We start from the raw sequence: 24198 nt of genomic DNA on the forward strand, positions 1-24198 counted from the left end.
GAGTCCACACAAATGCAGATTTTAATTGCGAAGTTAAGTTGACAGATCTTATGTTCACCATATCTAATATGCCTCCGGTTATGAAACAAATAATCTACCTCACGCAATGCGAAGCAGTCGGGTATTCCAAGCGACGATGCAATCTAGCAACAATGGGCAAGAAATCCGGCTCATTCTCCGGCGTCAGCAGCCCATGCCTCACAAAGAAATCAATCATGATATTAGCACAATTGGGCTTGAACTCGCCACGCGCCAAAGCCGCCTGCACCTCCGGAATCGACAACAACTTGAATTCCTCGACCTCATTATCCCCAGGCTTCGGAATAATCCCAGGATCAAGCCTGAGCTCATATACATATTCAACCTCTGGCTGAATGAGGCCCGTCTCGCCGCCCGCGCGCGCATCCCGCACATGCGAGTACGTAACACAGCCCACGGAGACAGTTCCAGCCCGCACCACTGCCTCGGGCAGGGATGCCTCTTCCATAGCTTCGCGGACGATACACTCAAATGGCATCTCGCCGGTGCACATGCCGCCGGCAACGGTGTTATCGAGGAGGCTTGGGTAGGTTTGCTTGTTTCTCGCGCGACGCGGGACCCAGATCTTAATTCCGGATTCATCCTGCACGTAGCCTGTTAGATGGGCGCCGTAGGAGACAATGCCGAAGAGCGGGGTTGCGGCGCGCTCCATCTCCAGGAGGAATTCTCCGCCCGGGCCGTAGACGGCATAGTTCTCGTTGCGCCAGCCTTGTAAAACTTCGAATTTACCTTGCTTCACAGCTTCGGCTATGTCAGCGGCGACGAGCTTGCTCCGGTGGGCAGGGGTGACTCCCTCTGGTGTCACTAGTGTCACGGTCTGCGCGGTCGAATCGATGACCCAGCTTTTTTCTGACCAGGGGAATTTCTCGACGACTGCATTGAGAATGTAGCCGAGTGTGCAGTCGTATCCGGATACTTTGAATGCATGGTAGTTGTTCAGGTTCTCCGTGTATGCGGCGCGATCATCCTCGTAGTAGGGGAAGCTGGGAGGTGTAAGACGAAAACGCGAGCGAAGGGAGCAATCAAGTTGGGATAGCTTTACTTATCGCATTCGCCGACCAGGTCTAAATTGGATTTGCCCATGATGCCTTCTGAAGGCAGAAGCTGATCCCAATTGTGAAGTCGAAGTCAAAGAGTTGATAACTATATACCAGACCTTTGTTTAGCCAAGCCAAACCCTTATCGACCGCCGATAAGGGCAGCCCTCTTATGTCATTTCATCATCGAAAAACAGAACAAAGAGGAAGCTTAAAGAAGCTTAAAGAACTGGACAAGGAATCTTGAACGCAACTCACCTAGCCAATTCCCGCTCCACCAGCTGCCCAAGCTGTCTCCAGCTCGTCCAACCCCTACCACCACACCATGTTCTCCGTCGTGGTCCCAGGCCGCCCGTGCCTAACAGACATCATCGCAATAGACAGCCAACCGAACGGGCAAGCAACCAAATTCGCCTTCACAATCCCACTCAGTCCATCCCTCAGCGAAATAGTCGTCTTCTTCTTACCAGGAACAACCCTCCCACCAAACACCGGCGCCGCAATCTACGCCCAACTCCCAGACCCAAACACCGGCCATCCCTCCGACTTCCGCTTCATCGGCGCATTAGCAAATGAAAAGCCCTCGGGTATCTTCACCGTGCGCCCAGCGGGCGCGTCAGCGCGCCGCTCAGAAGCCGAGGAAGAAGACGACATGCTGGACGAGGGCGGCGCCAGCGGCGGTGCTGCGGGCGTCATGACACTGGGCATTTCGATAGAAGATGCGCAGAATATCGCGCCGCAGCTTGCTGCGCTGGAAGCGGAGCGTCCTTCGGGTCAGACGTCTATGGCGCTGGTTCCGCAGGCTGCGGCGCAGAGACAGGTCTCAACGAAGGTGTTGGCGCAGCGCATTATTGGCAATGCGTTTAATTTCCTCGCTAGCTTTGCGCAGAATGATAAGGGACAGGATGTTGTGCCGTTGAAGAGCTTCCATAATTGGTGGGCGAAGTTTGAGCGTCGCATTGAGGCGGATCCTACATTCTTGGAGCGTGAAGACCCAACTACTAATGTGTGATCCGTGGGATCTGCGCTCTATAGCATTTGAACTTTGGATAGGCTGATCTCTAGTTGATTGGCCAGGGCTTCTTTTCGGATTGCATTTGGTCTTGACTCGCTCTCTGCGGGTTTGCAGCAAGGAGTAAATGACATGTCTTACATGCACTGGTTAACGAGTCTCTTTCTTGAGGTGTGACGGTATTCTGCTTTTCTGTGACCTACTGGAGTTCATCGTATGTATAAAAAGGCTCGGTTCTATTTTGATTCTTTATTGATAATAAGACTTGGAAAAGCTGAAAGTGTACTACCATCCCCATTGAAGTATAAAACATAAAACACGCACGCATTTGTATTGATATCATCTATATACTCGTCATAAGAATTTATATATACAATCCTGGACCTTATTCCTTCCCAGGTATCATAAATAAAACCTTGGAAGTATGGTCATAACAAATCCCTCAGAACACCAGGCCCAGTTCCCCATGCATTCCTCACGCCAGTCACAATACGCAAGAAAACCAATCCAAGAAACAAAAAAAGAAAACAACCGAAAAGTAATCAACATACAGTTGATCCACGCGAGATATTCTGCAACGATGCATCAGGCCTCAATCGAAGACCCGGCGCATAGCAAAGACTATACAACTCATCGACATAAGTCGCAGGCGCAGCCTCACCACCAGCAACAACCGCCCTCGTGTCCCGGTTACCAAGATTATTCTGATTCGACTTCTCGTGAAGATGTGTGTAATCAACGCGCACCTCCTTTCGAACAGTAATATCCCGCAACGCAGTCGCATTATGATCCACAAACGACTCCTGGGAGTACCGCGAGGCGGAGCCCGAGTTCAAAATTGGCGCGCTCTTGCGCGATGGCCACAGACGCAAGATGGCCAGTTTAGCCGTGGAGGTGAGGTCGCTCTCGCTGGCGGTCGAGCCGGAGCGCACATCTGTGCAGAAGAGTTCTTGCCCCAGTTCGCGGGCGAAGTCGTCGCGGTCTGTGAGGGCTTCGTTTACTTGTTGCTGGACGCGGAAGAGACGGAAGGGGGTGAAGGTGTAATCTGGGTTGGTGATTTGGGTGTCTAGTGTGCCGACGACGCAGAAGCTTAGGAGGGTGCAGTTGTTTTGTATGGCTGTTTCGGGGTTCGAGGAGCTGCTGCGGCAGGGGGCTGTTAATGGGCGGGAGGATAGTTTTGCTGCTGCGCGCATGTCTTCGGGAATGGTTTTCGAGAGGGATATGATGGATTTGGTGAGGTTGGTGCGGAAGTCGACTAGGTTGGGGAAGGCTTGTGCTGCGTCGGCGGACTGGAGGTATAGTATGCATGCGTCCATGGACCATCCATCCATGTGGGAGATTAGTTCTAGGTGGTGGACATGGAGTTGTCTCATTGGGAGGGTTGCGGATGGGAGGGGGTTGCCGACGCCCTTTGCGGTGAGGATCTCGAAGTGATCGTGTACCGTTGGGCGCATCATGAATGAGACGAGGTGCACTCCCTCGTCGAAGCCGCGGTTTGAGCTTGCGTAATCCCGCATGTCGCGGAGGGAGGTGATTAGGTTTGCTTCGGGGACGTGGATGCGTCGAGAAAGCATTGCTGTGACATGCTCAATGGTTGCGAATCGGAATCCCTGTGATCCCAGACGTGCTGCCTCATGCTTCTGTAGCTGGCGGACGGTGAACATCATTTGGCCTTTGCCAGTGCGGAGGGACGAACGGCCCATAGCTCGAGAAAGTCGGGAGATGGGGATAGCAGTGGAGAGAACATCGTCGTAGAGTGTACCTAGATCTTGGAGAGGCAGAGAAAGTTGATCTGAGAGCTCTTGGGCTGTGACACAGAAGAGTTGCTTGAACAAGGTATCAAAGTCAGTTTGCAACTCCGTATCCTTGTCCATAATTACTCCACGGGATAGCATGTGTTTCTCAATGGCGCTTTCTTCGGAATCAAGGCGGTTTCGCATGAAGGGAACCAGGTCTTTCACAACAGGCCAGTTCCGAGTTGCCCTAAAGGCCCACAGGAAGGTAGGGTGGGTGCGGGTGAGGTCGTCATCTTTGAACGTCTGGTTCACAATTCGTTAGTTCGAAACTCCTGCTATAATCTGGCTAAGAGACATACCCGTCCGATATAATGATCGACAATCTTCCTCGTAGGAAGCAAAGCCTGCGGCGTAACCATGATTCGTCCAGTGGGATCAAAGTAAGCACAAGCGAGAACGAGCTGATGAGCACGAGTCGTCGACTTTCTGCGATTTCGCCCAGCAAGAATAGCGCACATCGACAAAATGAGACATGCAACACAGGCCTAGACAGCTATCAGTCTTCAAACTCGCATCCCTTCGGAGAGATCCCAAACATACCAGAACAGTGCAGATAATAACAACCTGACTCCTCGACAACTGAGTCCCATGCATGTTTATGCGGTTGTGATCCCTATAGATCGTTCCAACAGCCGCAGTCCAATGCATGCCCGATACAGCACATGCCAATAAGCAAGCACAGATTCCTCGCCTCCACCAGCTATCCGTCCAGGTAGCTCTCCAGCGGAAGAAGATGCCCAAAGCAGCAGTACTGGAGACGATGGCAATGACTGCTGAGCCCACGACGTTGGCGACGTGGTACGAGCACCTATAGTTCGAGATTCCGAGTTGACCGATGTAGTGCATACCGCAGACAGCGCTACCAGTGAGCAAGCCTCCGATGAGGATGCGGATATAGCCTGCCTTCTCCTCGACGCCCACGGCGTAGAAGGCAAAGAGCAGTACTACCACGGGGAGCACGAAGGAGGTACCCGTGAAGGCGACATTATACATGACTTGCACGTGTGGCTCGCCTTCGCCCAGGACGATGGCGCGGTTGCCGATGAAGTGCATACACCAAATTCCTATGCCGCCCATTGTGATTGATGAGGTTAGGAGAAGGTACCTTTTAATTCTTATATTAGTTACGTTGAATTCTGGAGTTGGTAATGGTAGGATTAGGGCGTACCAATTGTATAGACCTGACCTCGATGTCCGCCGGTGGAGCAGTTCCAATGTGGTTGTGCATCCCATTGCGCTAATCACATAGGATAGGATGATATACCCCGCCAGGTATCTGACCCGGACGAGCGGTTCATGGTCTGTCGTCGACACTGTGAAGGAAAGAGAGAAAATAGGTGTGGGTATTTGGTTATTCGCACATTTGGCGAGTACCACGTATAGTTGGAGGGCACGATAGTCAAAGACGACTGTTCTAATCAATATAAAGGCGACGACATGGAGAGGATTGCTTCCTAGTATAAGTATGGAGAGCAAAGTAAAGGATATGAAAGATCACAAAATCCAAATTAATGGGATAAGGCTAGATGTAAACATCTTATAACACCAGGGTACATCAGCCAGCCCAAGCGCCCCTCTAGCCGCATATTATAGCTCCACGGTAGAGCAAAATCCTCCGATTCTAAGTTCACAAATGAGCTGATGTGTATCAAGCTGGCGCCCTAGTGCGATCCAGACGCGAGATCCACCGAAAGAGCCATGCAATGGGCTGCAAGTGATATCCCGTGTCCACAGCTCGCGTGGCATACAAACCACAAAAAAAGGAAAGAAAAAAAGAAAAAACAAGAAAGTGAGTACCGAGGCCCGGACCTGCAAGAATAAGTTCAACCAAATTAGTTGAATCCAATAGTATGCATCAACAGGGGGGTTGTAATGCCCCAAGACCCCATTCGGGCTTGGTGTGGCATTGCAACCGATGCCAACATACCATGTTGATTCGCTCGGCGAGATCTAGATCGGATCGGTGCGGATTATGAACTGTGGGGGCAGGATGGCTGTTTAGGCGTATCAGAGCCCTAATACAACGCCAATGCTTTATTAATCCTATGGGATATACTTTTCTATGTCTGGATTTTGAGACAACTCGGATAATGGGGTTGTATTAACCATGGAAAGTAGATCCCTAGACGGAGTCTCCGAGATAGCTTTTCCTTGTAGGGAATACTCCATACAATATACTCCGTAAAGAGTGGTGGTTTGTTCTATTTAGATTAATTGCTGGAGCCTCGGACCAAGCTAACAAGCGAGTTCAGCTGCACCTCAGCTGCAGTCAGGGGAAAAAAAAGTCACAGGTCCACTTGGATGGACCATTTAGGTCTCTTACTTCGTACAATTGAGTATATAAAGTATATTATAATACTACAAGACATACAATATAAACTGTTCTTCCGGATATGTTAACCTTGGAAAGATATTGATTAATCACATTCCAACACGAACGCCGAAAGCCAAAAGAATAGCAACCCACAGACAGGGATGTGCCCCTAGGCTGCATGGCTTAGGAGTTCATATACGACATGCGCATCTAAGGACGATTAGCCAATCAATTAGATAAAAAATTTCTCGGCAAAAAGCGAGAAAACAGATCATAGTGGGTCATATGTATGTAAGTCCCACATTGTTGATGTGCATGTACATTAAATGCCCGGATAAAAGCCGTATCTCGAAGGGCTTCCTCGCTTTCCGTTTTTTTCTCGATGAATCACAGGAAAGTAAAAGCAAGTTCATCCAAAGACGAAAGTTCTGATCAGTCTTGTCTTCGAGTCCACTCAGATCGTAGCATCGCCTTGGTTAAAAACTATTTCGACTTGGTGAACGCCCCTATGCCCACTTTCGAGGAAGGGCTTTCTGGCACCTTGAATATAGTGGATAGGTCCTAAATGCTGGTACTCCAGATATACTTGGTGGATGTGATCCCTCTTTAAAGAAAAAAATAAGAAAAATGGAGCGAAATCACCAACTGCCGCTGTCAGTTGTCAATCGCGTGGTCATCATGCATGAAATAAGATACATAGAAAAAGCAATTCTTGCTAAATCGGGGTTATATGCACAGTGACTTCATAGTGGCTTCGGGGATAGTCAAATATCAAGCCGTTTGTGCAAGGTTTGGTATAGATCAATTCTGTCTCTTCAACATTCTACCTTTCTCTCGCTTACATTTACTATACTTGATGGGAAAAGCCAAAAGCAAAATCCAGGTCTTGTCATTGAAGCATAGAAAGCGCCCTGCGTGTCTCAACTACTCTTCCAGGATGGCTACTTCTCCATCTTGATGTGGCCTTCCTTCCAGTCCTTCTCCAAAATAGCCATGCTCACTTCATCCCACCACTCGCCATCCTTGAAAAGACATTCCTTCCTTGTTCCCTCTGTCTGAAACCCCATCTCCTCGCACACCTTGCCCAATCGCATATTCCATGATGGAATGTTCATCTCCACCCGATGTAGACCGGCACTGTTGAACGCCCAGTTCAAGGCCCACTCGACTGCCTCGGCTTCTTGGCCTTGGTATTCCATCAAGATACTGATTCCAAGCTTGGAGCATCGGTGGTGGGCCATATCCCGATGAGACGACTCCAAGAAAAGTGTACCGACACGTTCGTATATGTCTCCATCCATGTCCTTTGTGTAGATCATCACAAACAATTTTGAGTTCCTCTGGAGATGTTTGGCAACGCTGGAGGTGAATTTCATGTCCATCGGTCGTGGGGTGGATGCACAGAAATTGATGATTGAAGATGAGAACTGCTGGATAGAATTGAAGAACAAATCATGTTCTGCAGGATCGTAACTGATGAATTTCAGGTTCAGAGTTTGGAACGCGTCCAAGATGCCCTCTTCGCCATAGTCATTGCCCGAATCAGTAGCCATACTTGAAGTGAATGATGATATGTTAAAATAGGCTGGGATGTGGAAGGATATGGTAGATGGAGAGAAAGATGATGGACAAGCTACAACAACTCACAGTTTATATAGCAGCTATTGAGTTGTTTGTCGTCTAGCGGACACAACCCAACACTTCACAATTGCGCTATGCAATTGGACATCAATCACAGCTGTTCAACGGCCGTTCTACAAAGGACTGTGGGGAATTCCACTGCAGGCTGATGCATGTGATCTGTCGATCAGGCTGCATGCAAGCTGTACAACATAGGACAGAACTTGTATAAATGCACTTTTCCTTTTGTAACTCACCAGGAGTCCTGGGTCATTCTTTCTTCATGTACGTAGAACGAGCCCATCTGGCTTCCAGGTCCAACAACCCACATATAAGAAAAAGCAAGCGAAGAGTTTACATCACAGAAACTTGTGGAATGGTATGTATTCAGTATTCAATTAGATTGCCCATCCCTCAGAAAAAAAAACATAGATGAATGGTATGATCAAGCACGAATCTCAAATTCCAAATCTATTCAAGGATAGCCTTGACGCCAGCCTGGATGGCAGCAGGGTTAGCACCCTTAACCTCCTGCTTGCGCTCACCACCCTTGTAGAAGTGGAAGGTAGGCATAGCAGAGACGCCGTTGGAAGCAGCGACCTCAGAGAGCTCATCGACGTCGACCTTGTAGAACTGGATGCCGGTGTGGGTCTCGCTGAGCTTCTCGAGGGCAGGGGCGATGGCCTTGCAGGGACCGCACCAGGTGGCGTGGAAGTCGACGACGACGGGGCCGGTGGCGTCGGTGACCTTTTCCTTGTACTCGGCGACGCTGTGAGGAGTATTAGCTGGGTTGTCTGTGATGTTGTACAAAACGATGTCTTGCGAAATGATCACGAGTGTGTAGGGCATGTTTCTGGGATCCAGATACAGAAGCGAAAGCGGGAATATGAGAGTAAGGTCGGACTTACGACTTGATAGGAGTGACACCCATTTTGAGAGATGAAGGCGTGAAGCGGGGGATAGGTGTGGAAGAAAAGGGTCGGAAAGCGGCGCGCTGGACGGAAGTCGATCGATTGAGTAGCGATGAAACTCCGGAGATGGTTCTGGGGGTAGAACGAAGAGTTGAAGGCTTGAACTGGAGTGGATATGAGTATTTCGATTGGAGGGGTAGAGTGAGGGGCGTTAGGTTTTTATAGGGCCATGACGTTCGCCGGGGCCAGCAGAGGGGATTAGGTAAGACGCGCTGAATAATGGGTCGGAGCTGGCCCCGTCTGAAGGTCCAGAAGTCTCTGGAGCTTTGCTGGTTTGATCGGGATTCTTCCAAGGGGAAGATTTCAATTGGGACTTACCATGGTGAGATTTGTCAGTACTAGTACTTTTTGTATTCTTTACCGATAGAGTGATATCAATGGGATCTAAGAGAGGTGAAGCTTACAGGATGACGTGCTCCCGACCTCCGGACTGACCTCGGGTCGCTTACGAATTAGACGGAGTCTGGACTGTCAGCATTTCCCGGTCTTGGCATTTCTAAGTGAGTCTTACTAGTATATGTTCTAGGACCTCAGAAGAAGAACGCAGAGATACTCACTCTCACTACCTTTGTACCTTTCTTATATAAAGCTAAAATAGAAGCGGATATAAGGGGCATAGGCATAAACATAAATAGGCTAATCTTATCAAGCTCCGGGACGAAATTCCCCCGACTATTCTCGTCGAGCCCGGGATACTGCCAGACGGCGTTTGGAGGATTCCACAGTGACAGACACCGATCAGCCCTCCAGGGCTGGAGGATCGTAAGGTTAGGCGCGTGCCTTCCTGCACAAGGCGCCCCAGTCCAAGGCAGGGAACTCATAAGTCAGTGGCAGTAATGTATGAATTAGGCACAGCCATCCCAAATCATCCTTCACTCTAGTAGAATATGTAAGTTATAGAGCAGGTACCCAGGTAGAATCAAGGAAAGATATCGACGCTGAATACTGTATAAGATTAGAAATACAATAACCGCCTGCGTAGGTTGCCAGCAATAGCTACTAGGCTTCACTAAATACATTCAATGAGAATCTTGATAATGCCATCCTGATAACTAGATCTCAATGTAAGATCGGCACTGCTTGGGGAAATTGGAATCAGTAAATTTCCAGAAGAATGTTTTAACAATATCAGCAATGGAAGGAGGATAGATCAAAACGGCAAGAAGCCGCCAACTATATGCAACGAAAAGCGCCGGAAGAAAACAAGAATTTATCATCTTGGTCATGTATGTATTCAACAACAGGAATAAAATGAAATAGAATTTATGCATATGGTAAAGATAAAACATGGGGCGATGAGGGGGTATCAACAGATCGAATGAGAATGAGCTCGCAAGGAGGAATAATGGGATACAGGGCGATGGGGATATCAGAATCGTACAGGTGGCCAGAGAGTAAATCCAAGGCTCACGGATGGATATTTTGACAAAGGAAAGTGACAAAAGGAAGGTGACAAAGGAAAGGGTCAAAAGACCTCAGTGGCAGATTGTATCTTAGTCATGGCAATGGTCGATGGGCCATTGATGCCCGTTCGACACCATGACAGAGATAAATGGGCTAACAATAAATGATAGATCCAGGCCGGACTGCTGTTAAATGGCAATCACTAATACTCGGTCTATTCGGCATAACCAATCTCAGCTTTCGCGCTGGGGATCCGCTGCAGTTCTGAAGGAGTTGTCTCCTCCATAATGTGATCTTCCTCTGCAGAGATGGGGCTCAATGAGGGAAATCCCCGGAGCATTGCTTGTGTAGACTTTGGACGGACCGCCGGGTTCACCACAACAGCGCGGCGACCGACCTCATTGTGCCATCTCTCAGCAGGCTTGCTTGCCGAGCTTTCTGTTCCTTCCGGTTCGATCTCGGGCTCGCCAAGGATGTTGTTGCTAAGACGGCGGGATTCATCCAGTGATTCCACTTCTTCGGGGGCATCTGCTGGGCCATCCACTGAGTCTCGGCCAAAGGAGTTCAAATTCGATCGAACAGGGCTGCTAGGCTTTTGTGACATCCGACGGAAAAACTGGCCTGACATCCAAGATCCCTCAGAATCGATCGAAGCCAGAGACTGGGAAAGTGGCACGTTATCGGCCTCGGTGTCCATACTGTCTGAAGCCCACGACCGATGATGGCTTCGGTTGGGGTTTTTGATGTCCACACCGGGGCTAGGTGTTGGTTCACGCAGGAAAGTCTCATCCCGCTCGAGAGAGGACTCTAGAACTTCCTCCGGGATATCTGGAGACTGCAGGCGAGAATCAGGAGGCGACAGAGGTTCGTCGCCAAAGTGTTCAGTGAACTTGGATTGGGAGCGCTTCATGGTCCCAGTGGGCATCAAAATTCTCTGAGGGATAACCGAGGGCGGAGAAGGTGATGACTGAGTCTGGATTTTGTAGAAAGATTCATGCGAGGCGTTGGAAACTTCGGGGGTAGTGTCGTGGAATCGCTCTTTGTACGTCCGCTTAAGACGAGACGAACCACGTCTGAACAGGGAAGTAATAGTGTTTCCCCGGCGACCGCTGGTGTCAGAAAGTCGGCGTTCTGAGTCGACTCCTCTGGAAATGTCCGACGTGGAGCTGGGTCCACAGATTTGTGAATGGGATGGGCTATTTAGCCCATGCCGAAGAGATGAATGAGACGGCGAAAGAGTAGTCCGGGACATGGAAATGTCGTGTGATGGGGCGAAGCTAGGACGTTGAACCAATCTCCGCTCACGAATGGAACTATCGTCAATATTTCCAACAATGCGAGAGCTTTCCCGCGATTCGCGTCCAAGGTTCTCACTGCCCTTGGAAGTTCCCAGCAACCACGATTCATTCTCCGGTGCAATAGCCGTCGGTTCATCAACTTGAGGGACGGTGGTCTCTTCATTCGGGACGTCTTCGGGTTCAGCGACTTCGGCGATGGACGGCTCTGGTTGGGCAATCTCGGTTTCCGGCTCGGGCGCGGGCGCGGGCTCGGGCTCGGTGGCGACTTGGACTTTTTGTTCTTGCGCTTGCTGAGCATCAGCCCTCTCCTGCAGCTTACGCCGAAGTCTTTCCTGGTCGTCGACCTGCTTCTTCTCCCGGCGGCGACGGTCGCGATCCAGCAGCTCTCTCAAAGCCCCGGCATCTAATGAATCAGCGAGCTCGTTTACTCGTCGTTTAGAATAGTAGAAATCATCTTCAGACATGGTCAGGGCCTGGAGCCTCTCTTTGTCCTGGCGGCTGGACGCAGGCGGGTTGCTGCTTCTAGCGGTCTGCAGGCGAGGGGCTTCGACGTAACGAACGACGGGGCGTGGGGTCAAGGCAGCAAAAGCGTTAACCTTGTAGGTATAAGGGTCGGAGATATCAGACGTGGAGGACGTGGCGGAGTCACGAATGGACAGGCTGATGTCAGACATATACCGGTCGGCACGTCTACCATTTGCCTTTCGACGATGTTCCAGTACATAATCCCCGCTGCCGGCGTTCGGACGACGGGGGATATCAATAGGGGTGGACGAGAGCATACGAATTTCACGCTCACGCATGATCTCGTTTGCTTTGCGCTTGCTCAGCTTTCGTCGTAATTTATTCGGGGGATTTCCATTTTGGCTCGGTTTCCGCCTCAGCAGCGAGCCTGTTCTCGTGAGTGGAGGGTCGCGTGATGGGGGGTTCCGTGGGTGATCGGCAATGGAAGCAGGGCGGTCTAGAGATGAGACAGGTCGATTAGACGGCACGAGGGCGGAGCTGCGCCGGCTGTCTGCAGCATCCGCCCGTGACGTGCGGTTGCTTTGGCGTTTGGATGGTTTGCGGCCCAATGTAGGCTCGATCGTTGGTTCCGCAAACGAGGATTGAAGATCAGCAGCTTCGGCACCGGTCACCTGGATGGTGTGCCGCTTGCTCTTGCGATTAAAGGGCCATATCGCCATGGCGTTTTGAGGGGGCACGAGCCCAGGGACAAGTGGGATCAGTTATCGTTATCAGTGCGGTGTCGCGACAGTTTGACTGAACTCATGGAGGATGGAAAGGAGAGTTTAGGAAAGTGACTGGTAGTCAGGGTGATGACACAGGTGTCATCGAGTGGGTAGATGAAAGTTGGAAGTTCTATCTGAGGGAAAGAGAGAGAGAGAGGAAGAGGAAGAGAAGAAGAGAGGAAGGAAGGAGAAAGGAAAATCGAAAAGGCAGAGAAAAAGAAAATAGGCCCAAAGGGCAATCAGAAAGCCCTTTTTTTGTTTTTTGTTTTTTGCCTGAAAAATAAGTGGAAGACTTGGCATTTGCTTTTTTATTATTTTAGTTTTTACTTCTATTGTTGATATATAGATATCTATAAGGTATTCTTCTATAACCATTCTATTGTCTATTACAGTTGCACGGGTACCTGGTACCTTGATCCTAAATCCGTTGACAATCTCGTTAAAAACTCTCTCGTCACACAGAAAGAGAGTCTAGATTTCACTGGAAATTGGCAGTTGACCTGTGGGGGAAGAGTGATATCCACTGTGGACTCCCGAATGACGCAGTGTGATAAATATACACACATCCCTGTATACTATTGATATCCTCTATGTGGTATAATATTGGATATTATATTGGGGTACACCATGAGGATATATATATAATGGATTCTAATATTATATATCTCGGAAATGAAAATATAATCAAGTAACATTGATCCTGTACAACCCAGTCCCATGCATGTTCCTCGTGCCCTCTTAATGCCAAGCCACCGTTTAAACGCCCGGTGGGGGCCAGCCTGACGGTGGGAGCCTTTCGTTGGGTTTGACACGCGGGAATGGAGTCGATCTTACGCACTTTCACACACTTGGACCTATGGGATCGTCAATTTTTGGAAAAGTTTCTGCAGTTCTCAAACTATTGTGACAACCTGCAGGGACTATATGTCTGGTATTGTAAGGGGAAGGATATCGTGCACACTGCACACGCTTAAATAGAGAAATGATCGGCAAATTTCACTGTGGATGTCTTAGTTTCTTCTATAGTCCTGAAGGATTGCAATTTATTACTAATTCTATTCCTGATGCCTGACTAGGCAATATATATCGCATTTCATTTTTTTACCTCGGTTCTATTCAATATTGATGTTCAAGGGCATAGTACGACGTAGGAAATACGGAGATTCTAATTATATCCCATTGAGAATCCAGCGGGTTGCAAGGTATCAGCGCTATTGTTTGGTTTCAATTCAAGGTTCATATTATACTATGTTGTAGATCCAGGGTATTGTCCAGGGCCTCTCCTTGCCTCTATTATTCCTATATTCTATAAAGTACCTACATGTATATTTATTTTATGGTATTCCTGTCTTCACCTTAGCTCCCGTCTATAGATACTCCGTACTCCGTATCTTTCCAATAACGTGGCTTTCCACCATAATACTCCACTTCCGGTCTCAGATTGTTCCACCATGGTTCCTGCATTTGATTCGCAACGATAGACCTGATCTGATCCGACCGCGTTCTCCTCTCGCTGTTCGATGCCAAGAACATCTCAGAGACATCCAGAATCGGGTTTGGCAGGGGTTTGTCAAGCCACTAAATCTGCAAGGAGCAGACACCACATTGAATCAAATGTATTTTATTTTTGGTTTTCGCTAAAACATAAGCTCATAAGAATTTGGAACATCCATGGATCCGATGACCTTATTCCCGCATTCTTCAGCAAATGTAGAGGATTCTACATATTGCACTCTCAATTCGAAATAACATTGCATACCAAAAATAAATTCCATTCCGAGTCAATACCTTGGAAGGATGGCGACTCAAGCCATTGAGAATTCGCCACGAAGGCAACCGCCACCGCAAGATACGGAAATCGACCAGAACAACTCAACTCACAACCAATGACTTTTGCACTTGACACACGGAGTTCACATAACCCAATTAGATCAATCCAGAAAAAAAAGACAGTCGAGACAGACAAAATCCTCCCAAAATGCCCCTACCCGCCAATTCTACCCAAACGCCGAAATCACAATATCCAGACCCGCATTCCATGCGACACCGGACATATATCCAACAGCAAAGTCAGCTTGAAACGAATATTCTCCCATGTCTCTCCTGACACTAGCCACATTCGCACGGTCCGGTATGAGTATCACCACCGCCGACTAATACAACATAGTCCCTCTAGCCGTGAAAGAAACTCAGTCGCTCATGCGCTTCCTCAGTCGATTCGGCTCCCGCTCCAGCACGCTGTACTTGCAGCTTCCCCGTCGGCTCAGAAGGCGTCTGATAGACCAGCCGCTGTGGTAGTGCGCATCGGATGTAGACCGCGGACCGGAACGCTGGGTCTCAGGTCCTAGGTGGAGCTTGTGGTGGGATTGGGAGCCTGCTGGCGGTTGGGCATCCATGATTTTTGTCTTCGGGGGCGTTGGTAAGGTTGGTACGACGTGTGGTATGGCGCTGAGGCGTGGAGCGGGGGTGGCTGGGATCTGTCAGGCGGCCGTTGGGGTTTCGCGTATGGGTGCAGTAGTTTTTGTTTGAATGGGCTTGCTTTTGGCGTTTATTTTTGGGTATCTCGTTTAGGTTGGTGGTGAGGTTGATGCTTTGGTTAGGGACCGGAGAGCGGGGTTGGATTTTGTGGGGACATGACGAGATACTTTCGTCTTGGTTGATCTTTGATCTCTTGGAGTAGACAAGTGACTCGCTATTCTCTTTCTCGCATGTAGGGCATTCAGGGTTCAGGGTGTTTGGTGGATATGCAGCTGCATAATCCAACACCTGATGTGGCCAGTGGAAACTTCTGTTCCAGGAGTTAGAGGCAGTCAAGCCGGCTTAGACCTTACTTTCACTCGATATCAAGTGACACGATTGTGATGCAAATGACGGTGATCCATTTCTGTTTGAGGATCCAGGGCCTTGGTCAGGATATATAGTCTTACCTGTGGCCGACTTATGGGGCAACGATATATATCCAAATCGTATGTCACATTGCAATGAAAATTGTACTGTGACTTGGCCCAGGGTTCCTTCCAAGGTTGATACTTTCGTATTCCGAGGTTGATTAAAGTCCATTAAGCATACCAGGCTCGCGTGATAGTGTTGAGTGCAGTTCTCTATCACTTGCTTGATATTTGCAAACCTACATGGCATAATGTATGAGGTACTTGAAAAATGGAGACCCACAACTAATGGAATTGATTGACTCTCTGGGTAATTTAAACTGATCATACTCCGGATTCTAATTGGCGGAATAGCCAAATCCATCCCGTCTTCAAACCCTCCGTGATGGACCTGGCGATCTATGACTCGAACGGGAAATCCCCGGCGTGACACACAGAGAAATCTAGAACTATTCCAAGTTATATCTGGCGAAGCACCGTGTGAAGTAATAATCTTCTCCCAACCTTGTAAGAACCCCGCATCTGTGTCCCATGCCCAAAGGGTCCTGAATGGACAGAATAGAGCTCGCATTCGTATTGGATGGAAGAACTCGGAAGAAAGCGTGTTTTGTCAAGAGTCGGTCTGGTTGTGATTAAAATGTCTGGAGAGCATGAGATCCCATTGAAAGACTCTGTCTTTCCATTTCCTATTCTAACGGAGTACCTGACATTATTCCCAACCCTCCCTCCTACAAGCATCCATACTGGAGAATAACTCCACTGGCCAAACGCTGGCATCATTTATTCTGACCCCGTCGTGGTCGCCTGACATCTAAATTCCTTTCCCATCACACATAAACATCTCATTCGTCTTCACCGACTTTCTGATTGATATCATTCAAACATGGCAGCGTTGTGGATATTTGTGGCTCTTGGCTACTTGCTGCTGTATGCGTTCGCTGCGATGCAATCACAGGAATGGCGTGTTCCTGTCAACTGCATTGCCAATTGAGCTCTTCGCCATGAGTGTGATATGCGAGTTTGGAAATGGTTGCCTCGGCTGAGTTGTAGCCTTGTGAACAATTCTTTCATGCTCGGCTGCGGATTGGCATTGTGCGGTTTCCTTTTGGGGAGGCTTGAATGGCCAATCACGATTCATGATCCACGACTATTCTTACGACTTATTTTTTATATGAAGACATGAAGGGGATGAAAGGCCTGGACAAAGAAATCATCCCTGTACAGGGTAACCCTTCTTTGGGTTGCGTGCATAATGTTCAACAAGACGACAAAGGGGCTCTGCAACTAGAGTCTTCTATGATTATTGATGATGATGACTGCATGACTTTGAGGGAAGGCGTTTGATACCATGGGAGAACAGACTACAGTTCTGGACTTTGTTTAAAAGTACTTGAAATTCACGTTTTGTTATTACTGTTTGCGTTCAATCAAGTCTTTTGTTAAGAAAAAAAGAAATCCCCCAATCGAAAATCATTCCATATCCATGTCCATACATAACGGGGTAGCCGATGATAGGAATAGAGAGGGGTGCGATTTTCCTGCGTCTCTGCAGCGTATGTTTGTGCTGCATACTGGAGATAATGTGACAGATATCCACATTGTATTTAGACGCGGGGAGAGACGCAATCCAGTATTGTTCGCTTGAGATGATCCTTCCACATGGTAGGGCCACATGAAATGCGGTGCGGATTATTCACCGCCATATCATCTTGATGAAACTTTTTGAGAAATTGGGAAAGACAGCAGAAAACGCTCTGCTATGACATGTGATTTCTTCAGAACCAGATCTTGATCAATTCCTCACTGACAGCACTGGGCGTCAAGACACCACTATCTGTGATCAGCGCAGAGATCAAGTGAGGGGGAGTGAAATCAACCGAGTCACAGAGGGGTAGCTTGATTGGAGTGTCTCCGTTTGTGTCAACGGAGGACTGCTGCTTGCGCTCCTCTGCAAGGTCTTCCTCAGACTTGAATTCAACAACTTGCTGCTCAATTGGCAGGTCGTACTGACCAAGAGGGTACAAGCGAACGAACTTGTGGCTCTCTGCTACCACGTAGAATGGTTTTCCAATAGCCTTGGCAAGAAGACCGATCTGGTAGGTTCCCATGCGCGACACAATGCCTCCATTCTCCACCACACCCTCTGCACCCACAATAACCATATCAGCCTTGCCGAGAGAATATGCCACGGCGGACTCGGGAATTGTTGAAACTGGCACACCCTTTGCTCTCAGAGCACGGACTGTTTCCATACCCTCTGGTTCTTCGTTCGGGTGCTTGCTCTCCTGGGAAGTCGAAGACAGAACGTAGATAACACGGAACCGCACAGCGGAAGGGCCACCTTCCTCATCTGCGGCTTTTTGCAATAGCGCGGCAACAGCTCGGGAGCCACCGTTTGTGAGAATAGTGCTACCATCGCGAATGAAGCCACGGCCGAATGCTGCGATTTTGTCTCGGCTTTCCTTGGCGCGTCGGATAAACAGCCGTCCATTTGACAAGAGATGTGTGCGGATGGCCTTGAAATCGCCTGCAGGGCCCAGCTGCCCAGGACGTTGTAGTGTGGTAATCAGGTATCGCTGGAAAAGATCGGTTCCGGCAGAGAGACCGATAGGGTTGGGAATAGATCGTTTCAGGTGTGCGGTAGACTTTTCGAGTAGATCCAAGGTCTCTGATATCGTCGAAGAGGCTGAATGTGTGAGAAGAAGGACTAGAGCTTCAATGGCCGCGATAGGCATGGTGAGATCGGCATCGGAGCGGAGGAGTTCATTGTAGGTTGCGACAATGCTGAAGGAACGGTGAGCAGGTGCGAGGGCTTCAGAGGAGCGTGTTTTACTTACTCAAAGGGCTTAGTATCGGCCATAGCCGCATCTGAGGTGGTAGAAGCCATATTTGTATGAGTGTCGAGGATGCGAGAGTGAGAACAAAGCAATATCGAAGGAAGAGAAGAGTCATGAATTCTAGGTAAGTTTGCCCGGTTTGCATAATGCCCCTCCAGGCGCTAACCTCGATCGGGCGGTGTGCGGGATTGTCTCCAAGTAAACAATCAAGCTCGATCAACAAGCAATTAGCCTACCCACTTTGTCAATAAGCCCCTTGCCTGGTGACAGGCTCCCAAACTATCATGTCGCGCAATTCTACTGCGATGGGATATAACAGCCGTATGAGCCAGCAATTCCAAGGCAACCAGCACCATGGTCGAGGTCGCAAGAAGGAGGATGAGAATGACGCCCTCATGCGCCTGGTGAGCTCGATTTTCGCCGGGGCTTGCGTTTTGTACTAATATAAAATAGCCCGACAAAGAGATTGCAGGATGTATCAACGATATCGGTATACCGTTTACCCTCGCCGACCTGGCAAAACCAAACGCCCAGCAAATCCAGATGGTATTCGAATGGTTCGCAGAACTGCTCATGAACACGACCCGGGAGACCGTTGAGCCCGCGATGCATGCGGCTGCAGAAGATATATGTGGCGACTACCCTGATATAGTTCCCAATGACACCCGCAACCTGATGGGTTTCTTCATGATGCTCCGAAAGCTATTGGCGGAGGTATGTGCTCATCACTGTCTACGAAACCCCTGAAGAGTATGCTAATGCTTCTTGTCCGAAATAGTGCGGTGTCAATGACTTCACCTTCACAGACCTGACCAAACCAACGCATGAGCGACTCGTCAAGATCTTCTCGTACTTGATCAACTTTGTTCGATTCCGCGAATCGCAAACACCTGTGATTGACGAGCACTTCAACAAGACAGAGAAAACGAAATCGCGCATTGACGAACTTCTTGCGGAAAACCAGGAAATGGAATTAAGGCTGAGAGAGATGCGACAAGATCTGCAATCTAATGAAGCGCATGTGAGGGAGAAAGTTTCCAGAAACGACGCGCTCAAGGCGCGGCTATTGGAATTGGGTCGGGAGCAGTCGCGAGTCGCAGAAACACTCGATCGCGTTAAGACGGAAAGAGCCCGGCGGCAGCAGCAATTGGAAGAGAAGACTGAACGAACCGTCCGTTCTCGACAAGAAGCGGAGAAACTGCGCCCTTATGTACTCGAGTCTCCGGCTACCCTCCAGTCCTCACTGGCTGAACTATCGGAGAATCTGATGCGCGAAAAAGCCTCCATAGATGCGATGGAGAGGCGGGCACGCGCACTGCAGACCTCATCGGATACGTTCACCGTGGTTTCCAACGATGTACAGGGATGTGTTAAATTACTCGATGATATTTCAGCTGAGTTGCAGAAAGAGGATGAAGAGGAGTCTCGTGCTGCCAGAACTACAGAGGCTATTTCGGACAGGGGGAACAGCGTCCGCGAGGTCGAGCAGACCGAGAAGCTTTTGCAGCGACAACTGGCCCGTTGGGTCGAACGTATCGAGGCACTTCAGAAGAATGCACAGGAGAAAGCCGAACTTGCGCAGGAACGCATGGAAGAACTCCGCAATGTCCAAAGACAACTCCGCGAGGAACGTGCGGAGAAGCAGCGCGATATGGAGCGGAGACGTATTCGCATTGAACAGACAGAAAAGAAGGTATGTTTTACCCTGTGCCACCTAAGGCATGGACCATTGCTAATGCGCTCTTCTAGATGGTCGACTTGAAGGAGAACATTGAGACCGAGATTCAGTCAGCCCATGACCAGTACCTAAAGCTAGAGTCACATATCAAGCTGTACATGACAGAGATGGAGAAGTCTCTATGACGAATCAGTTGTCATTTATGTGCGAAACAGGAGTTCAGCGGTCAGCTATAGGATACCCGGACAGTACAAATTCATTCCCAGGAGTTTTATTATGTTTCAATATCACGTCTGATTTCAGCATTAAGCGTATTCCAGTCTTTCCCAGTTCAATGGTTCTGGTCAAATTCAAACCAGCGTTCGGCAACGCGTCGCACGGTGACGCCCCGTCCACCCAAGGTACTTTGGTCCGATCGCATTCGAACTGACCCATTCAATAAGGGAACATCCACATCCCATAGCTTTCTTCCCCTGGCAGCACTTGAAGGGTCTAGAGCATCCACGCACTCATAAAGTCGGAGATTCATCCCCGCCCTGGAGGAAGCTTCAACAACAGAAGCAAGTGTTCTTGACAGTCCTTGTGCCGAGAATTCTGAAGTCGTACCATGCAAAGCCACCATATCAAGGACAGCAAGGAGTTGTCGGTCATGAGAAAGCGATTCGTCCTCAGTAGCCGCCCGAACAGCAGGTTCGAAAATGGCAAGGTATGCCCGAAGAGACTCTAAAGTCGGACAGAATGCCAGCCTAATTTTGCTGGATCTTGCAAGTAGCCCGATGGTTTTTGTAAGCAGGTCATGGCTCCCTGCAGTGTCTGGATCAGTGCGGCGTGAGCGAATGGCTGCTGTGAGTTGCACCAAGAACTCGGCTCTGGTTGCACAGACAATAAGATGGGTATCTGAATTGCCTTCAAGCAGTTGTTGCAGGAGATCGGACACCAGATCGCAGTGAGCGATCGTGCATGTTGGACCCATTGCTTGAGATAGCTGTGTTGTAGCTCCCACTTATTGTCCCTCCCGGATCATCAACGAGAAATGAATCATTTTGTCATCAACTCATAATCCATCAAGCACAAAGAGCCATGGTAGTCGTAGATCTTGGGTCAGTTGGTATGTAAACAGTAGAACGTTGGATGATGCAGATCGAAGGCGGGCGAAGAGCTGAACTCCGACATCATCCACTTCCGCGGAGCTGCTCCGCCTTTCCTCCCCTCACCTCTCACCCATTTCCTTCGACTCACCCAAAGCCCTTGGACTGGGCGCTCGGAGACTGGAAAGATGGAAACAATTTCCAGGATATCCTCGATGCTGGAAACAGGTATGTCGGGTTGGGTTGCAATCTGCTCTATTTGGCCTGAACTGACCGAGCAACGTCACTGTGCGCATAGCTCGAGAGCTCACATTAGAAGCTGCCCAGTCCGCTGCTATCAATCGGACTTCAGGAACGGACTATTCTTCGCGGACTTACAGCCCCGCGCACATCAAGAAGCTCCTTGACAGTCGCCATGAGCGGGAGGTCCTGGATGGAATGCGGAGGGTCATCTCGGTACGGGGACCGTGAGCAAGGACTATGGAAAACGCAATGGCTGACTTAATTTGCTGTTATAGTTGATGTACCGGTCCGAACCCTCCCTTACTTTCTTTTCAGCAGTTGTCAAGAATGTAGCCAGCGCCAACCTTGAAGTCAAGAAATTGGTTTACATCTACTTGGTTCATCATGCGGAGGCGGAGCCGGATCTGGCACTACTGTCCATCAACGCGATCCAGAAATCGCTGACCGATTCAAGCCCACAGGTTCGAACAATGGCGCTTCGGACTATGTCAGGAATCCGGGTTCCGGTGATCAGCCAGATTGTGTCGCTCGCCATCAAGAGAGGATGTGGGGATATGAGTCCACACGTGCGCAAAGCGGCAGCTTTGGCTATTCCAAAGTGTTATCGTCTAGACCCGAACACGCTGCCACAACTGATGGGGTATCTTGAGACCCTCTTGGGTGATTCTCAATACTTCGTCGTCGGCCCTGCAGTCGCGGCATTATTGGATCTGTGTCCGGATGAGATTGGTCTAGTCCACAAGAACTATCGTAGCTTAGTCAAGAAGCTGGTTGACATGGATGAATGGGGCCAGCTGGCAACGTTGCGCCTGTTGACGTTTTATGCGCGAAAATGTTTCCCTCAACGAACTCAGAAGGTCAAGCGCGCAGCCCCGGAGGCATTCTACGACGATGAAAAGCAGCAACAGGAGGCCCAGGATGATGCTGAAGAGTACGAAGTACCGGTAATGGATCCTGATATTGAGCTTCTACTCCGAGCCTGCAAGGTTCTACTGCAGAGCCGAAACTCCGCTGTCATCGTCAGCGTTGTCCGTTGCTTCCTTTACCTTGCTCCATCAGAATATATAGCATCAGCAGTTGGCCCCCTTGTGGCTCTTTTACGGACCCCGCAGGACATGCAACTCATCGCTCTGTACAACATTGTTGCCGTTGCTCTAAGGGTTCCCAAGCCTTTTGCGAAATACACGGCCCATTTCCTTGTCCACGCCAACGACCCGCCGCATATCTGGCGCCTCAAACTGGAAGTCCTAACCATCTTGTTCCCGCATTGCGGAAAACATTGGAAGGGGGTCATCATCAGCGAGCTAGAGCACTTCTCTAAAGGCACAGATCCCGAGTTGGTAAGAGAGAGTGTACGAGCCATTGGGCGTTGCGCGCAAGGGGATACGAGTACCGCAGGCATGTGCCTACGGATCCTTCTCGGCCAGATATCTAGTCCAGATGGCAACCTCGTATCAGAGTCACTGACTGTCATTCGTCACTTGATCCAACAAGACCCATCCTCACATAAACAGACTGTTCTCCAGCTCGTCAAGCACCTGGGGTCAACAACCCATCCAGACGCTAGAGCCACCATTATCTGGCTGGTTGGCGAGTTCGCTGGGATTGACCCAGAGAACAATATCGCGCCTGATGTCCTCCGCATATTGATCAAAGGATTTGCCGATGAGATGGAGATTGTCAAACAGCAGATTGTTCTTCTCGGTGCTAAGGTGTATTTACATCATCTCTTGCAGAATCCACCAAAACAACAGTCAGAACAACTTGCATCGTTATCATTCCCCGAAGCCCCTGCCAAGCCCCAACAAGAGTTTCAGAACGAATGGTCTGACAACGGGAATGAGGAATCGCAAGACGCCAAGCGAACTGAGGAGGGAGAGGAGAGCCGCCGGGAAAATGACGGCGCTGAAACGAAGGAAACAGAAGAAGCGACCGAAGACCGTATTACGTTATTATGGAGGTATATCCTCCTTCTTGCACGCTATGACACATCCTATGACCTACGTGATCGGGCACGTCTCTACAAGAGCCTATTGGAAACACCTTCTTCCACTCAACTTGCCAACCTCCTTCTCCTGGCACCAAAGCCGGTACCTCACGCCCCCAGCCCATCCGAGACACGCAAAGACCTGCTCATCGGCTCCGCAACTCTCGTCGTCGGCTCCGACGCTGGCTACCACGGACTTCGAGGCTACACGAATCTCCCAGATTGGGTTGAGCTAGGCCAAGAACCCGACCCCAGTCTTCGCACCGAAGATGTGAAACCAGACACATCCAGCAACACCACCTCCATGACGGCAGGTGACCGCCTTGATAAAGCACTTCGTGAACACAAAACCACTTCTATCTCAAGCCGGGGCCGAAACGGTCCGGCTATGCCTTTGGACCCAGCTGGGAAGAAGACTCTCGATCAATGGCTAGAAGAGGAAGAGGAAGAAACTGAGACAGAGTCTGAAACAGATTCCGAGGAAGAGGAGACGGACTCGGAAGAAGAGTCTAGCTCGGAGGAGGAAGATGATGAGTCTGAAGAAGAGACCGATTCTGAAACCGAAGCTGTCCATAAAGAGGCACAGCAGTTGCTTGGTTAGACTTGTTCAAATTATGGTCACATTTATAGATGCTGATTTGATTGAACAACCTATTTGGGCATCTTGAAAGTATAAGAAATGAAGTTGAATGATATTTCTAGAATATAGTCACTTACCTAGGTAGAGAGTTGTTAAACAGACTTCATCCCACAGCGG

The 24198-nt window shown here is 49.4% G+C and overlaps 10 protein-coding genes across 10 annotated transcripts; 3 read left to right on the forward strand and 7 right to left on the reverse strand.

Annotated features, from left to right (window-relative positions):
- Positions 1-94: 94 nt before the first annotated feature.
- Positions 95-1122, reverse strand: N7525_007081 (thiamine pyrophosphokinase-related protein; the record flags this gene model as incomplete). The annotated part of the gene is made up of 2 exons (XM_002567606.1): positions 95-1022; positions 1082-1122. The coding sequence occupies 2 exons, from the start codon at positions 1120-1122 to the stop codon at positions 95-97; spliced, it is 969 nt and encodes a 322-aa protein (XP_002567652.1).
- Positions 1123-1401: 279 nt separating this feature from the next.
- Positions 1402-2088, forward strand: N7525_007082 (OPI10 family protein; the record flags this gene model as incomplete). The annotated part of the gene is made up of 1 exon (XM_002567607.2): positions 1402-2088. One exon carries the CDS (start codon positions 1402-1404, stop codon positions 2086-2088), a length of 687 nt encoding a protein of 228 aa, XP_002567653.2.
- Positions 2089-2630: 542 nt separating this feature from the next.
- N7525_007083 (uncharacterized protein) lies at positions 2631-4961 on the reverse strand (the record flags this gene model as incomplete). The annotated part of the gene is made up of 3 exons (XM_002567608.2): positions 2631-4127; positions 4184-4369; positions 4425-4961. The coding sequence occupies 3 exons, from the start codon at positions 4959-4961 to the stop codon at positions 2631-2633; spliced, it is 2220 nt and encodes a 739-aa protein (XP_002567654.2).
- A 2178-nt stretch (positions 4962-7139) lies between these two features.
- On the reverse strand, positions 7140-7751 carry N7525_007084 (GNAT family N-acetyltransferase; the record flags this gene model as incomplete). The annotated part of the gene is made up of 1 exon (XM_002567609.1): positions 7140-7751. The coding sequence occupies one exon, from the start codon at positions 7749-7751 to the stop codon at positions 7140-7142; it is 612 nt and encodes a 203-aa protein (XP_002567655.1).
- A 538-nt stretch (positions 7752-8289) lies between these two features.
- N7525_007085 (thioredoxin family protein) lies at positions 8290-9110 on the reverse strand (the record flags this gene model as incomplete). Its single annotated transcript, XM_002567610.2, has 3 exons — positions 8290-8587; positions 8727-8893; positions 9108-9110. 3 exons carry the CDS (start codon positions 9108-9110, stop codon positions 8290-8292), a joined length of 468 nt encoding a protein of 155 aa, XP_002567656.2.
- A 1297-nt stretch (positions 9111-10407) lies between these two features.
- N7525_007086 (uncharacterized protein) lies at positions 10408-12675 on the reverse strand (the record flags this gene model as incomplete). Its single annotated transcript, XM_002567612.2, has 1 exon — positions 10408-12675. The coding sequence occupies one exon, from the start codon at positions 12673-12675 to the stop codon at positions 10408-10410; it is 2268 nt and encodes a 755-aa protein (XP_002567658.1).
- A 2234-nt stretch (positions 12676-14909) lies between these two features.
- N7525_007087 (translation initiation factor eIF2B subunit alpha) lies at positions 14910-18495 on the reverse strand (the record flags this gene model as incomplete). Its single annotated transcript, XM_002567615.2, has 3 exons — positions 14910-15125; positions 17417-18392; positions 18446-18495. 3 exons carry the CDS (start codon positions 18493-18495, stop codon positions 14910-14912), a joined length of 1242 nt encoding a protein of 413 aa, XP_002567661.2.
- Positions 18496-18729: 234 nt separating this feature from the next.
- Positions 18730-20308, forward strand: nuf2 (kinetochore-associated Ndc80 complex subunit NUF2; the record flags this gene model as incomplete). The annotated part of the gene is made up of 4 exons (XM_002567616.2): positions 18730-18849; positions 18899-19159; positions 19224-20138; positions 20195-20308. 4 exons carry the CDS (start codon positions 18730-18732, stop codon positions 20306-20308), a joined length of 1410 nt encoding a protein of 469 aa, XP_002567662.2.
- Positions 20309-20454: 146 nt separating this feature from the next.
- On the reverse strand, positions 20455-21096 carry N7525_007089 (uncharacterized protein; the record flags this gene model as incomplete). The annotated part of the gene is made up of 1 exon (XM_002567617.1): positions 20455-21096. One exon carries the CDS (start codon positions 21094-21096, stop codon positions 20455-20457), a length of 642 nt encoding a protein of 213 aa, XP_002567663.1.
- Positions 21097-21426: 330 nt separating this feature from the next.
- Positions 21427-24042, forward strand: N7525_007090 (AP-3 complex subunit beta; the record flags this gene model as incomplete). The annotated part of the gene is made up of 3 exons (XM_061213909.1): positions 21427-21439; positions 21510-21667; positions 21730-24042. 3 exons carry the CDS (start codon positions 21427-21429, stop codon positions 24040-24042), a joined length of 2484 nt encoding a protein of 827 aa, XP_061068340.1.
- Positions 24043-24198: the final 156 nt, after the last annotated feature.

The sequence above is a fragment of the Penicillium rubens genome, assembly GCF_028828025.1.
Source record: "Penicillium rubens strain IBT 27055 chromosome Unknown utg000003l_segment0_segment0, whole genome shotgun sequence".
In the NCBI taxonomy this organism is placed as follows: domain Eukaryota; kingdom Fungi; phylum Ascomycota; class Eurotiomycetes; order Eurotiales; family Aspergillaceae; genus Penicillium; species Penicillium rubens.